The 12,977-nt window shown below is 35.3% G+C and overlaps 1 protein-coding gene across 4 annotated transcripts in view; it reads right to left on the reverse strand.

Annotated features, from left to right (window-relative positions):
* Positions 1 to 4,124: 4,124 nt before the first annotated feature.
* The window catches only part of drc4 (dynein regulatory complex subunit 4), a 105,276-nt gene continuing 96,423 nt past the window's right edge, over positions 4,125 to 12,977 (reverse strand). For 2 of the 4 annotated variants that reach the window (XM_081372041.1, XM_081372039.1), the window contains 2 exons: positions 7,260 to 7,372; positions 5,662 to 5,871 (listed from right to left, as the gene is read on the reverse strand). In XM_081372041.1, the coding sequence (XP_081228167.1) occupies positions 5,853 to 5,871; positions 7,260 to 7,372 (132 nt within the window). In that variant the 3' untranslated portion in view covers positions 5,662 to 5,852. Of the gene's footprint in view, positions 5,872 to 7,259; positions 7,373 to 12,977 lie in introns of all 4 variants that reach the window. The other 2 variants (XM_081372040.1, XM_081372038.1) reach the window with 2 other exon arrangements.

A 12,977-nucleotide genomic window follows, 5' to 3' on the forward strand; every position in this document is an offset into this window, starting at 1 on the left:
TTTACTTTAAATTCATCCTAGTTCTATGGAAGACTTGAACCGCAACCAAAAAAACAAAAAAACAAAACAAAAAAAACAACATTACGAGATTAAAGTCGTAATATTTTGAGAATAAAGTCAAAATTATGAGAATAATGTTGTAATATTTTGAGAATAAAGTCAACATTACGAGAATAATGTTGAAACATTACGAGATTAAAGTCGTAATATTTTGAGAATAAAGTAGTAGGCCTATATTGCTTGAATAAACTTGATTATTTTGAGAGTTGGAAAACACAGTATTACGAGAAACAGCGTGATTATCACAATGAGCATGGATGTGGAGGATTTAGTTAAATCTGCGCCGGTAAAGTACCGCAGTTTCATTTTGGCTGGAATTCGCTTTGGAATTCTATGGAGTATACAGTCTTACAAAGATAACATTACGAGTATAACTATACAACTAGAATGAAACATTTAGGCTGCTCTAAAACAATCATATTTTGGTGTAGCTACAGAATTATGCGTCAAACTAAGATGTTGCCTCTTATACGCCTACTGTACACAAGGGACCGTGTGAAAATTCAGAACATTTTTGGCGTCCAACCATTAATTCTTCACATGTATTTAACATAAAAAAATATAATAAGAAATGTTCTAAGGTTTGAATTAGGCTCCAACTCGGTTAACTGACTGATTTACAAGAGTAATAAAAGCAAATGTTGGGAAAGTGATACCATTGTTCCCTTTGTGTGTATATCTAACTTTTAAATTCATCCGTTTCCTTCCATCTTTCCTATAAGAAAAGAGTTCAAAGAGACGCTGAGTTCAAAATACCCACCTAATATGGTCAAATGAGAGAAAATAACCTTGATAATTTACTTTTATTTTATTTTACAACCTCTTCTTCTTCCTCTTCCTCGTATCTACCCCGAATTGATAAAATAAAATAAAATTCTGAATCAAAACTATAAGGAAACACCAGTAATTTGTTTAGGCTTGGTTTGTAGGGAATAACAAACCTGCACACATATATTCAAACGCACAAAACTATAGAACCATTTCTTAATGCGCATGTGAACGCCATCAGCGTTTCTTACAGGATCACGTTTAAAGTTTGTGTAAAGAGAATAGTGTCTTCTTGGCGGCCCCTAATTTAATAACAAATGATCGTTGCGACGGAAGCGAATCAATCAAAACTAACTTTAGCTGTAAAATAACTTTATTAACCCTTAATCAGTGTTTGGGGTCATTATGACCCCACTGGACTTTTCTTTCCTTTTTTAAAAATGTTACCTTCATCTCAGGGGCATGAAACTCTGGGACTTTTCCTAAATAACCTATCTAAACATGCACAAAAAAACTGGGCTTGATTTGGTTGTTCTAAAGGTGTGTAAAAAAAAATTTACCTTTTAAGGTGTTTGGGGTCAAAATGACCCCACATTGAAAATGAATGGGAAAATGAAAAAAATGACTTTTTTTTATTTTGTTTGTCAAAAAAATCAAATTAAATCCATTATAAATCTGAAAATTTCTACATATAAACCAAGGTCTGGTCCTAGAGCATAAATAAAAAGTAGAACGAACTTTCTATCTCATACACACACACACACAGACACACACAAACACATAAACAAACAAACAAATGTATGTTTTTGCAACAGAGAGCATTTTTACAGAATTTGGCAAATAAAATAAACAAAACTGGCATAAATCTAAAAAAAATTTACATTTAAATCAAGGTCTGGTCCTAGAGCATAAACCCAAAGTGGAACGAACTTTCTATCTCATACACACATACACACAAACGCACACAAACACACACAAACACACACAAACACACACATGTATGTCACTGCAACAGAAAGCATTTTTATAGAAATTGGCAAATAAAATAAATAAAACTGGCATAAATCTAAAAAAAATTTACATTTAAATCAAGGTCTGGTCCTAGAGCATAAACCCAAAGTGGAACAAACTTTCTATCTCATACACACACACACACAAACACACACAAACACACACATGTATGTCACTGCAACAGAGAGCATTTTTATAGAAATTGGCAAATAAAATAAATAAAACTGGCATAAATCTAAAAAAAATTTACATTTAAATCAAGGTCTGGTCCTAGAGCATAAACCCAAAGTGGAACAAACTTTCTATCTCATACACAAACACACACAAACACACACAAACACACACATGTATGTCACTGCAACAGAGCATTTTTATAGAAATTGGCAAATAAAATAAACAAAACTGGCATAAATATAAAAAAAAATTACATTTAAATCAAGGTCTGGTCCTAGAGCATAAACCCAAAGTGGAACGAACTTTCTATCTCATACACAAACACACACAAACACACACAAACACACACATGTATGTCACTGTAACAGAGAGCATTTTTATAGAAATTGGCAAATAAAATAAACAAAACTGGCATAAATCTAAAAAAAATTACATTTAAATCAAGGTCTGGTCCTAGAGCATAAACCCAAAGTGGAACGAACTTTCTATCTCATACACACACACACACACAAACACACACATGTATGTCACTGCAACAGAGAGCATTTGTATAGAAATTGGCAAATAAAATCAACTAAACTGGCATAAATCTGAAAAATGTCACATAAGCAACATGGAACAAGCTTGTTCCCACACACACACACACACACACACACACACACACACACACACACACACACACACACACACACACACCAACACACACACACACAATCATGTCATAGTGGTGACTTGTAATGGTTCTGCAAATGTATATAATAATTTGATAATAATTATATAATTAATATTATATAATTATAATAATTAATTTGATAATTATAATAATTAGATTTTTTATGCATTTCAAAATGTTTAAATAAATATTCACATATATATATGTATATATATATCAAATTTGTGAGGAGAAGTGAAAATGAGTGAATGAATGGTTCTCTATGGCCCTCTATTGGATACATTTGGCCATTGCACTTTAATTCCTTTCCCATAAGAAATAAGTTTTTTCGACTAACCTTTAGATGGCAGTATTCCATCCCTAACACATAGAGCAATGCCCAAAAACCATTTATATTGAATTAATATCATTATTTAAGTGATTTTTTCTTTAAAAAATCATTTTTCATGAGCCAATTTATGGCCTAGTTATGTAATTGTGCAGTAAATAGGTAAAAAACTTCAAAATTTCCACAAAAACACAGCATAAATGTATAGTTGAGAAGTAAATAAAAAAAATGATATATAGTTTTCCATATAAAAATGTATATTTCCTTATGCAATCGCTCTTTAAAAGTTTGGGGTCAAAATGACCCCAAACACCTTAAGTGTCGTCCTTTTCAAACACTGATTAAGGGCTAAAGAACCGCTATAAAGCCAAAACATTCTCTGTTACCTTAAATAATATACGTTTATTTCTGTAAAGCTGCTTTGAAACAATCTACATTGTTAAAGGCGCTATATAAATGAAGATGACTTGACTTGACTTGACTCTTTAATATCCAAAGGTGTTCTCCCAGCAGCAGTGTTGAGCAGCATTGTCATCGTTATCACTTTGAGTATCAAAGAGCACTGCTTTGCACTGCTATTTTTTTACATTATACCAAAATGTATAGGCCATAATGAGGTCTAATGGTGCGTTCACACCGAACGCGAATAGCGCGTCAGGCGTGAATTATTTCAATGTTAAGTCAATGCAAAGACGCGTTACGCGCGTAAAAAATTCCTGCGGCGCGAATGAGGCGTAGAGCGCAGCGCGGTAGACGCGAATACGCCTCATTCGCACGTCAAGTTCGCGCGAATGGCGCGAATTGAGCGTCTGGCGCGTTAAGCGCGTTTAACGCGTTACGCGCGAATGATTTTATTAGTGCTTTTTGTGCATTCACGCGTTTGACGCGAATTCGCGTCTGCCGCCCGAGTTGAAAAATCTGAACTTCTGCGTCAATTTGCGCCGCGTTAACCAATCAGGAGCCTGCTTGCTGCTGTCACGTGGTGAAGTGACAGTTTATAATGTTATTTTATGTTTCACCTCAATAAATTATTTTGTAATATGACTAAAATGCACAAAGCAAATCTTTCACATAAAAACTCGATTTCAATATATGAGAGATACTCATTTTGTATTGAATGCTATTTATTCCATATCTATTCCAGATCATATGAAACATTATTAATCTAATGTAAATACAACAAACACAATTTAGTGTATAAAAACAAAAAACAAAAACCACAGGACAGGTTTCACTTTTGGAGGCTGGCTCCATTTATTATCAAAACAAAAATAAATGACAGATTAGGTGGGTGCGGGCGATGAACCTTGCGCGGGGGCTCGTCAGGCAGCGACCACTCGAGGCCGAGGCCTTATACGGCCTACGCTGTCCTCGTCAGCGTCCTTACCGGTAGGTAGCTCCTGGAGCAAGTTGTGAAACTCCTGAAACCCTCCGGAGGGTCTGGTCGACCCGAGTACAGCGACGATGTCCCCTACGCAGCTGTTTCTGCTCTCCAGAGCATATACGAGCTGTGACTCTCTCGATTAATGCTAATGCTCGATAAACATCTAAAAAAAATGGCCGCCAACGGGTTTCGAAACTTTCGCCTCCGGATTTCGCCTCTGATGCGCGTAAATTTCGCTTCAAACTTGTTTTTACGCACGTCAATTTCACTCTTGACGCGCGAATTAACACAAAGTGGTCAAGCGTCAAACTAGACGCGGCAGGTGCGAATTTGACGCGCTATTCGCGTTCGGTGTGAACGCACAGTTAGACCTACTTAAAAATCTTAAAGCATTGTTTACAAGGTTGTGTCAAAAACAACTAAAACAATAACTTCTTTGTGCATTTTAGCAGTGCAGGTAAAAATATGAACCAGCCCGACTGGGCCTGTAGAAATTTTTTTTTGCATTGAACCCTGATATATTAAAGGCACAGCTAAATGTGACATTTATTACAATGAGTTTATGTGAAGATTGTTTTAAATTCACTTAAACTAAAAGTTGTTATATTTTTATAATTTTATGCCTATTATGTTCAAATTGACAGCGTTCTATTGTACTGTAATTGTTGATTAATGGCTAAAATTGAGAAAAAAAAAATATTTAAAAGAGAAATCAGTATCAGTATTGGTATCGGTTATATTGGACTTCATTCATAGTGCTTAGTAAAAAATATTCCATTAAACAAATATTTAGAAAATACTGTATGTTGTTTCTACATTATATTGGAGCTTCAATCCATGTGAACGTATTACAATATAAAAATATATTAAAAACTTTAATGTTAGGTGCGATCAATCATGATTATCAGAAAAATGTGTGATTAATAAGTACATTTTTTAATCGATTGTCAGCATTATATATTATATTATATTGATCTTACCCTTCTCTAAAATTTTACCTTTTTCTCTGAGGATAAAAAAAACTGAATACTGATTTTGGGTGAACTATTACATTAATGCCATTGTAGAATACTTCTTGATATTTATCAAAAAATAAAAATAAAAGATGTCCTTGTTACAGTGTATTATACATATAAGTACAGAGTAATATTAATTAACTACATGTACTTACTATTAGAGTTAGGGTTAGGATAAGGGTTTGGTTTAGGGTTTAATTATGCTATTACTACATGTAACATAAATAACAAATCCTACAAAACATTTGATCTGAATAACATTTGATCATTTTATTTTATCAAGATAAAATATGTTTTTCCTTTCTTGCTAATTTGGAGCAGAAATGAGGGCAGCAGGGCCCTGACCAAGACTCTGTCCAGCAACACTGCTTTCGAGTGGCTTAAAGCAGAGTTCTTCCACAGGGATCCCAAATGCCCGTAGCTTTGCTTCAGAAGTCTTCAGCAAGTCATTATAGGCCTGTGGACAGAAACAGACAACTACACTTAAAAAACTACAGATATTTTTAAACTAGGTACTTTGTCTTTGTCACAATCAATCAACATCTAGTCAGATTTCAGTGAATAAACTTTCATTTCAACATCCATTCTCGTAGACAAATTAGGTTCCCATCTTGTTAATTTTCTCACACACACACACACACACACCCCGATTGTGGGTTAATTGTGAATTTCCAGTCAACAGATCTGATACAGCAGAAAATGGAAGTGTCAAAAATTGTCAAACTGTTTAATTTTCTGTCATTGACATAGCATGCATTGGACAGGAACATTTGAGGCACCATATAGGGTCTAAAGGCCCGTTCACATCAATAACGATAACTATAAAGATAACTATAAAAGATAACTACCGTATATCATCAACCACACCAGTGCACAATATCATTGTTTATTCTATGCACGTGCTGCAGTTTTGTCGTCTGCCACTTTAAATGCTCAAGTTCTTTAAAGCAGGATGGATTCTGATTGGCTGTCAACGTTTTTTATCATTCATCAGCTGGAAAAAAACATTCCGAAAGTGATTCCAACGGTATTATTTGCCTGTGCCGATATCGTTATAGTTGTGGTGTGAACTCTGCTAATCTTTTATATTTTATATAACCTTGGTTCCCTGAGATGAAGGAACGAGACATTGCGTGAGAGGTGATGCTATTGCGAAAAATCTGATTGGAATAACGCCCTAGCACTGCAATGGCAAATGGCCTTCAAGTGCTCAAATTAAGGGCAGGATCTATATAAGGCAGTGCTGAACGACATTTCCTCAGAATCTGTCAACTAAAAAAGCAACTCACGAAAAAAACATGAGCATGAGTAACACGGCATGTTAGCAGTGTCTCATTCCCTAAACTCAGGGAACCGAGGTTATGTCAGTGACCGGAGATGTTCCCCCTTAACGATGTTGCTTCAGAGCTGACGCTATGGGGAACTGCTTGTGTGAAAAAATTGTTGCACAGAGGACAGATGCAAAATGTGAAGGGAAAGCCCTTTGACTGAAATCTAGTAAAAGTGTAATAATTGCAGTGTTCTGGTCAACCGCTATAGAGTTAGAACCAGTGAAAGCGGTTTATAGGTTTCATAGAAAGAGAATGATGTGAGCCAAATCAGTCGCTGTTGGAATACTTAAATGGCCGTGGACAAAATAGCTCAATACGAGAGGCAAAGCAAATGCAAAGACATGGGAAATAAAACATCATCATGTTTTAAGAAAAAGAGTGGCTTGATTAAGTGGTGAAAGTAATAGATGAATGGGGGCACTAGGCGTTGTATACAAGGCCATCGACAGAAAATTCAACATTTGACATCTGGGAACGGCAGGGATATCAGTAGATAATCATCACAAATACTTACCACTTGCTCAATATCTGTAAATCCATTTTTATGAATGAATGACTCTCTCTACCCGTTGCTCTGGTCTTCGTCAACAGCCGCTTGCACCACCTGCTGGAGAGGTCGACTAACAGCTATGGAGATTATCAATCGGCAATCTACTGATATTCCTGCCGTTCACGTTGTCAAATTGTCAAATGTCAAATGATGTCAAATGTTGAATTTTCTGTCGAATTTGAACCATTGAATTTGTGGAAGTGAATTTGTAAAGCGAAATAAAATGGCACAAAAATTGCCTGTCGAATATTACAGGTTGTATTTTTAAACAGAATGAATATTTTGGAAGTGAAATCTGAAAGTTGAATATGGATCATTGAATTTTTTATAATGAAAATGTGTGTGAAATGTTTTGAATTGAAATATTCACAGCTTAAATATACAACCATGTTGAATTTCAGCCCATAAAAATGCAAGCCCTAAAAATACAATGCATTAAAATGTAAACAGGGTTAATGCAATGCATATTTTTTTCATATAGTGCAATTCAACAAGCTTTTTTGTTTCAAAAACATTTGTCATTATTTTACTTCTATACATTTGCCCTCTGCTCTGCAGCAAGGGAGAAAAAGACTCTGCCATTGAGACTATTGCATTTCTTCACTTGAAAGGCTTAGTCATGGAAAAAAAAAATTGACTTCATTGCCCAACATGCAGGGGAACATAAGACAAGCTGAAATAGACGCATGGATTTTACACGGCTGTTTAATGTAAGCAACAGTTATCATGAAAAGTCTATGAACGGCGGCAATGCCAGCTTATAGAGCATATAGCCAGGGATGTGATTGTGCGAGTGAAAAAAAAGCAGGACATTTTTTTAAGACCCAGCATGAAGCACTTTTTGTTTTTTTTTTCTGATTCACAACTGAATCAGCCATTTGCTACATGAACTACCAGGAACTGTGAAGAGTGGCACATGGAAACATATTTAACAGTTATAATTTATTTCTAGTAATACAAAACAGGACATCTTAACATCTTTGGGGAAAATGTAATCCGTCTCTTGCGCGGATTATTGTGCTTTTAATACTTATTTTTATTATCATTAGACAGCGTTTTAATCTTAAATCTTAAAATTACATACAAAAGTGTAACCTTTATAGGTTCAAACCAAAGAATAAAACGCTGAATGCATAAAATGCTGACTGACTGTGATCGAATTAAATAGGTTGTAAATGAGCTCCATCACTGCATGTGCTGCATTTAAACCTGCATTTTTGACTACTGACATACATTTTGTTCTTGCATTGGTTACATTTGTAGCAATTTTGCACTTTGACAGTCAGTTTGAGATATAGGCTATATTTGAGTATTGTGTGTGTCTTTAGATAGTTTACAAAATAAAATAGGCTACTCTTTGAAATCATAATTGTATTTCATTACATTGTTTTAAACCCCAAATCTTTTACTATGACATTCTTCATTAACAATTATTCAGTTATTTGTAATACACAATGCCATTGTAAAAAAAAGAAAGAAAGTAAAATAAAGGTTAAATAAAGGTTAAATAAAAAAATAAAAAAAAGTAATTTAAATGTAGCTACTTTTTGATAGTAACCTCTAGTGTGGCCAACTACTTTTTCAGAAGTATCTAGCTTGTCAAGCTAGAGGTTCAGAGTAGCTTCCCCAACGCTGCCAAGGAACTCTAAAAAGTGTTTTTTGACATGATTTCTTTACCTTTAGCATTCAACAGTAACCATGTATGTAATTAATATATTTGTATGCAAATGCTTCATTTATGCAAATTAGTAAAGTTTGATTTAAAGTGCCCCTATTATGGATTTTTGAAAATGACCTTTCAAGTAATAATAATAATAATAATAATAATAATAATTTGTTACATTTATATAGTGCTTTTCTTGGTACTCAAAGCGCTTTACATAGAAGGGGGGAATCTCCTCAACCACCACCAATGTGCAGCAGCCATATTGCACCAGAACGCCCACCACACACGTCAAGTCAAGTCACCTTTATTTATATAGCGCTTTATGCAATACAGATTGTATTAAAGCAGCTTCACAGTGATAACATGAAAATAATAAAACAAAGTTTGTTTCTAGAAGAAAATTGTGTCATCGTCCACCTTAAGTTAGGCAGATCATTAATATTGTTGAATATTAAATGTCCCCAACTAAGCAAGCCAAAAGCCAAGGCAACAGTGGCAAGGAACCAAAACTCCATCAGGTGACAGAATGGAGAAAAAAACCTTGGGAGAAACCAGGCTCAGTCGGGGCCAGATCTCCTCTGGCCAACTAGCGATCAGTGTAAATTGAGTGATGAAGCCAATGAGTATATATATATATATATATATATATATATATATATATATATATATATATATATATATATATATATATATATATATATATATATATATATGGGGATGATTAGGAATGTAGTGTGTAACATAGCTCTAAGTGAAGGAAAACATCCTGCAAAGTTTTAAATCTGAAAGTGCACCGTATATAAAGTTATTGTCTTTCAAAAGTAAGAGTCGACTCAGAGTCAATTAAATTAATCGTTTTTCAAATGAGTCATAAGCCGTTTAGTTGTGACGTCAAGATGAAACATTAGCATATTGCCCGCCCACTTATTGCGCACGCAGACACCAGGGAAAACTTGAACCTCCTCAGACACTGCAGCTGATTCCTGTGGATACTGGATAGCATCATGTCGAGAAGATGCTGTACTCTACAATGTGACGGTAAAGCCAGTTTTCACTGCCCAAGGACGAGCATGTGAAGAATCAGTCGGTAAAATTCATATTTACCACAGCAGTATAATCCTAAACTTTTCCTGTGTTCCCTTTATTTTACTGATGACTGCTTCTCAAATCAGGATTCGCAAACCGCTTGCTCTTGAAAGATGGTGTTCAAAATACTTAGTTTTGAGTTTTATATTGTGTTGGTCTCCTGCTAACTGGTTAACTCACATTATTACTGTCTTACTGAAATACTTATAGTCGGGGAGCCAAAGTCTCAAAAGCTCAATAAAATGGGTTGAACCTGACATGGTCTGTTATACTTTTTATTTGTGTTTTTTCTGTTAACTTTGACCCTAAGAACCAATAATTGGAGGGTCTGCTCTGCCGGAAATATCGCGAAAAAAAATTGTGGCCATTTTAGTGTATGCACCCTTTATTTTTTATCCGAAAAATGTGAAAAATGATTTTTTTCCCTCAAATCCTCAGTGGGTTTGGTAGGCTGTCAATAAATGCACTCCAGATACAAAGAACACATTTGCTGACAACATCCACGGAAAAAATAACTCTTAAAACACATTTCTACATGATTTTGCATCAATTTAATGCAAAAAATTAGGCGTTTTCTCACTTTTTTCCAATATTTTCATCTTTACTTCATTGGCAATCAACTATTCCCCCAAGTTATGACATCAGTCAATATGTCATTCTTTTCACCAAACAGTATACTCATTCCACAGAAAAAAACATAAAAATCCAACCAAAATCAATGGATCTGTGATGATTTCACTAATAGTTGATCAGCAGGCTCAGAACCTCAATAGAATTGTAGGCTACTCTCAAAATTCCGAAAGACATGTAGTCCATGAGTCAGGGGGGTTGATCGGTATCATCGGGGGGAAAAATGCTATCATTGTTATTTGGCAAGGTATACACCCCTAGTATTAGAAAAATCACTATAGCAGTGCAGGGGTGGTAGCGAAATCACTTTTTTCAACTCATGAAGTTACTAACCCCCTAAGATAAATTCCGTTTTTGAAATCTGGTGTATATCTGGTTTAGGCTCATGCTAGGGATATTGTCAATATTCTATAATATGGTGCTTGGTATCGCTGGAAAGGGGACCTTTTAGGCTTTCATTTAAGCTCAGTACTGAATCTGTCTGACAAACACAGAGGTCACATGACTTCTTTAAACCAGAAATAACACACATTTTTTCACAATTTCCGCCTAAACTGTATGCTTTATTTTATCCCTGTGGCATGAAAGAACACCACGGACACAAAAGTCAACAACTTCAATACTCAAGGCACTCTGATGACTCAGAAAATGTATAATATACCCATACTATTTATTTGTGAGAGCCTTAAATTAGACTTGTGCAGCCAGCACAAGTCTTCAAAATAGAATAGAGCCAATAGAATGGACAAATAGAATACCCTAGTCCAGGGCCAAATGTTGTAATAAAAACACTTGTAATTGGTGTAACAAAATGTTTCTATCATGTATTTTGATATTCACCCACTTTCAGTTAGAATGTCAGAATGTAGCTCATGCACTGAATGTTACTGAGAGTTCCAGGGGTATTCAATGTAAGTACAAAATACTTTTTCTCTTGTGCTTGTGAATTGGTGGGGAATAGTAGCAGTAGCTAATGTAAGCTTGGTGTTTTTCACACTTAGTATACTTCTTTTAAGCTTAAAATAAGAAAGTATACTTTCAGTCTACATTTTATGTACTTCTCAGAAATATACTTAAAATTACACTTCAGTGTACTTGATGTATACTGAGAGAAAAGTCCAGGGCCCGTATTCATAAAGATTCTAATAATCCTCTCAGAAAACTCTTAATTTTGCTTAAAGGAGAACTCCGGTCAATTTTAACATTGAGCTAATTTTTTTGTCAATTTGGAGTGCTGTCAATACAGAGAACAACGACAAAAATCGGTGTTGCCTACACCATGTTATCCTCTTTTTAAAATTTGCACCCTGTTGACTTCAATGGGGCAATATTTAAACCTGCTTTTAGCCTCTTAACATCCTTGATGTGTCATTACAAGTGCACAGCCATGTGAGCGCTGGCTGAATTATTAATGTTAAAATTGACCGGAGTTTTCCTTTAAAAACTTTTACGTAGGAGTCTTAGCTTAAGAGCGATTCGGGGCCAATCTGAGAACAACTCTGAGCAAGGAAAAGACAAAAACTTTCATCTTAGTGAGGAGGCGGGGCTGACCCCGTTGCTATGTATGACACAATCTTTTGAAGACTGTGATTGGCTGGTAGTCCAAGAAGGAAAAACATTGTGATTTGTCTATTCTAAGCCTTCACTTTGAAATTACATGCGACTGTGTACATTACACACTGCTGCATTGTTTCATTTTCCCAGTTGCCAAATATCGTAATGTAGTGATTACTTTCATTTCTGGCGCTATTGCAATTCTGCGCTGTCGGAGATGTTAGCGCGTCTCTAAGATCAGTCACAAACATGATCCATGCACGATCTAATCTTTAGCATCTTATTAACTCACTGTCATCCACTGTCTGCAACAGATTTCTTCTTCTTCTTTCTGCCATGTTCTCCTCTGCTGAAGAAACTCTTCAGCCTCTTAAAAGTCCTCGTCCATGCTCCTAACAACTTTTACCTTAAGACCTCTTTTAAGGGTTAAGATGCTTTCTGAATTACTTTTTTCTTTACTGGGATTTTTTTCTTTAATTTTAAGAGTAAACGGCCACATTTCTAAGAATTTTCTTAGAATTTTGTCACTAGGAGCTACTCTTTGCATTAAGATTCTTTATGAATACGGGCCCAGGTATATTTGGCCTGTACTTGAACTCAATCTTTTGATCCAGATATACTTAAAAGCAGGGTTCACCAATCTCGGTCCTGGAGGGCCGCTGTCCTAAACTCTGCAGAACAGCGGCCCTCCAGGACCGAGATTGGTGAACCCTGCTTAAAAGAATAATTAAGAATTCAAAGTACTT

Source organism: Scardinius erythrophthalmus (assembly GCF_964197995.2).
Source record: "Scardinius erythrophthalmus genome assembly, chromosome: 8".
Taxonomy (NCBI): domain Eukaryota; kingdom Metazoa; phylum Chordata; class Actinopteri; order Cypriniformes; family Leuciscidae; genus Scardinius; species Scardinius erythrophthalmus.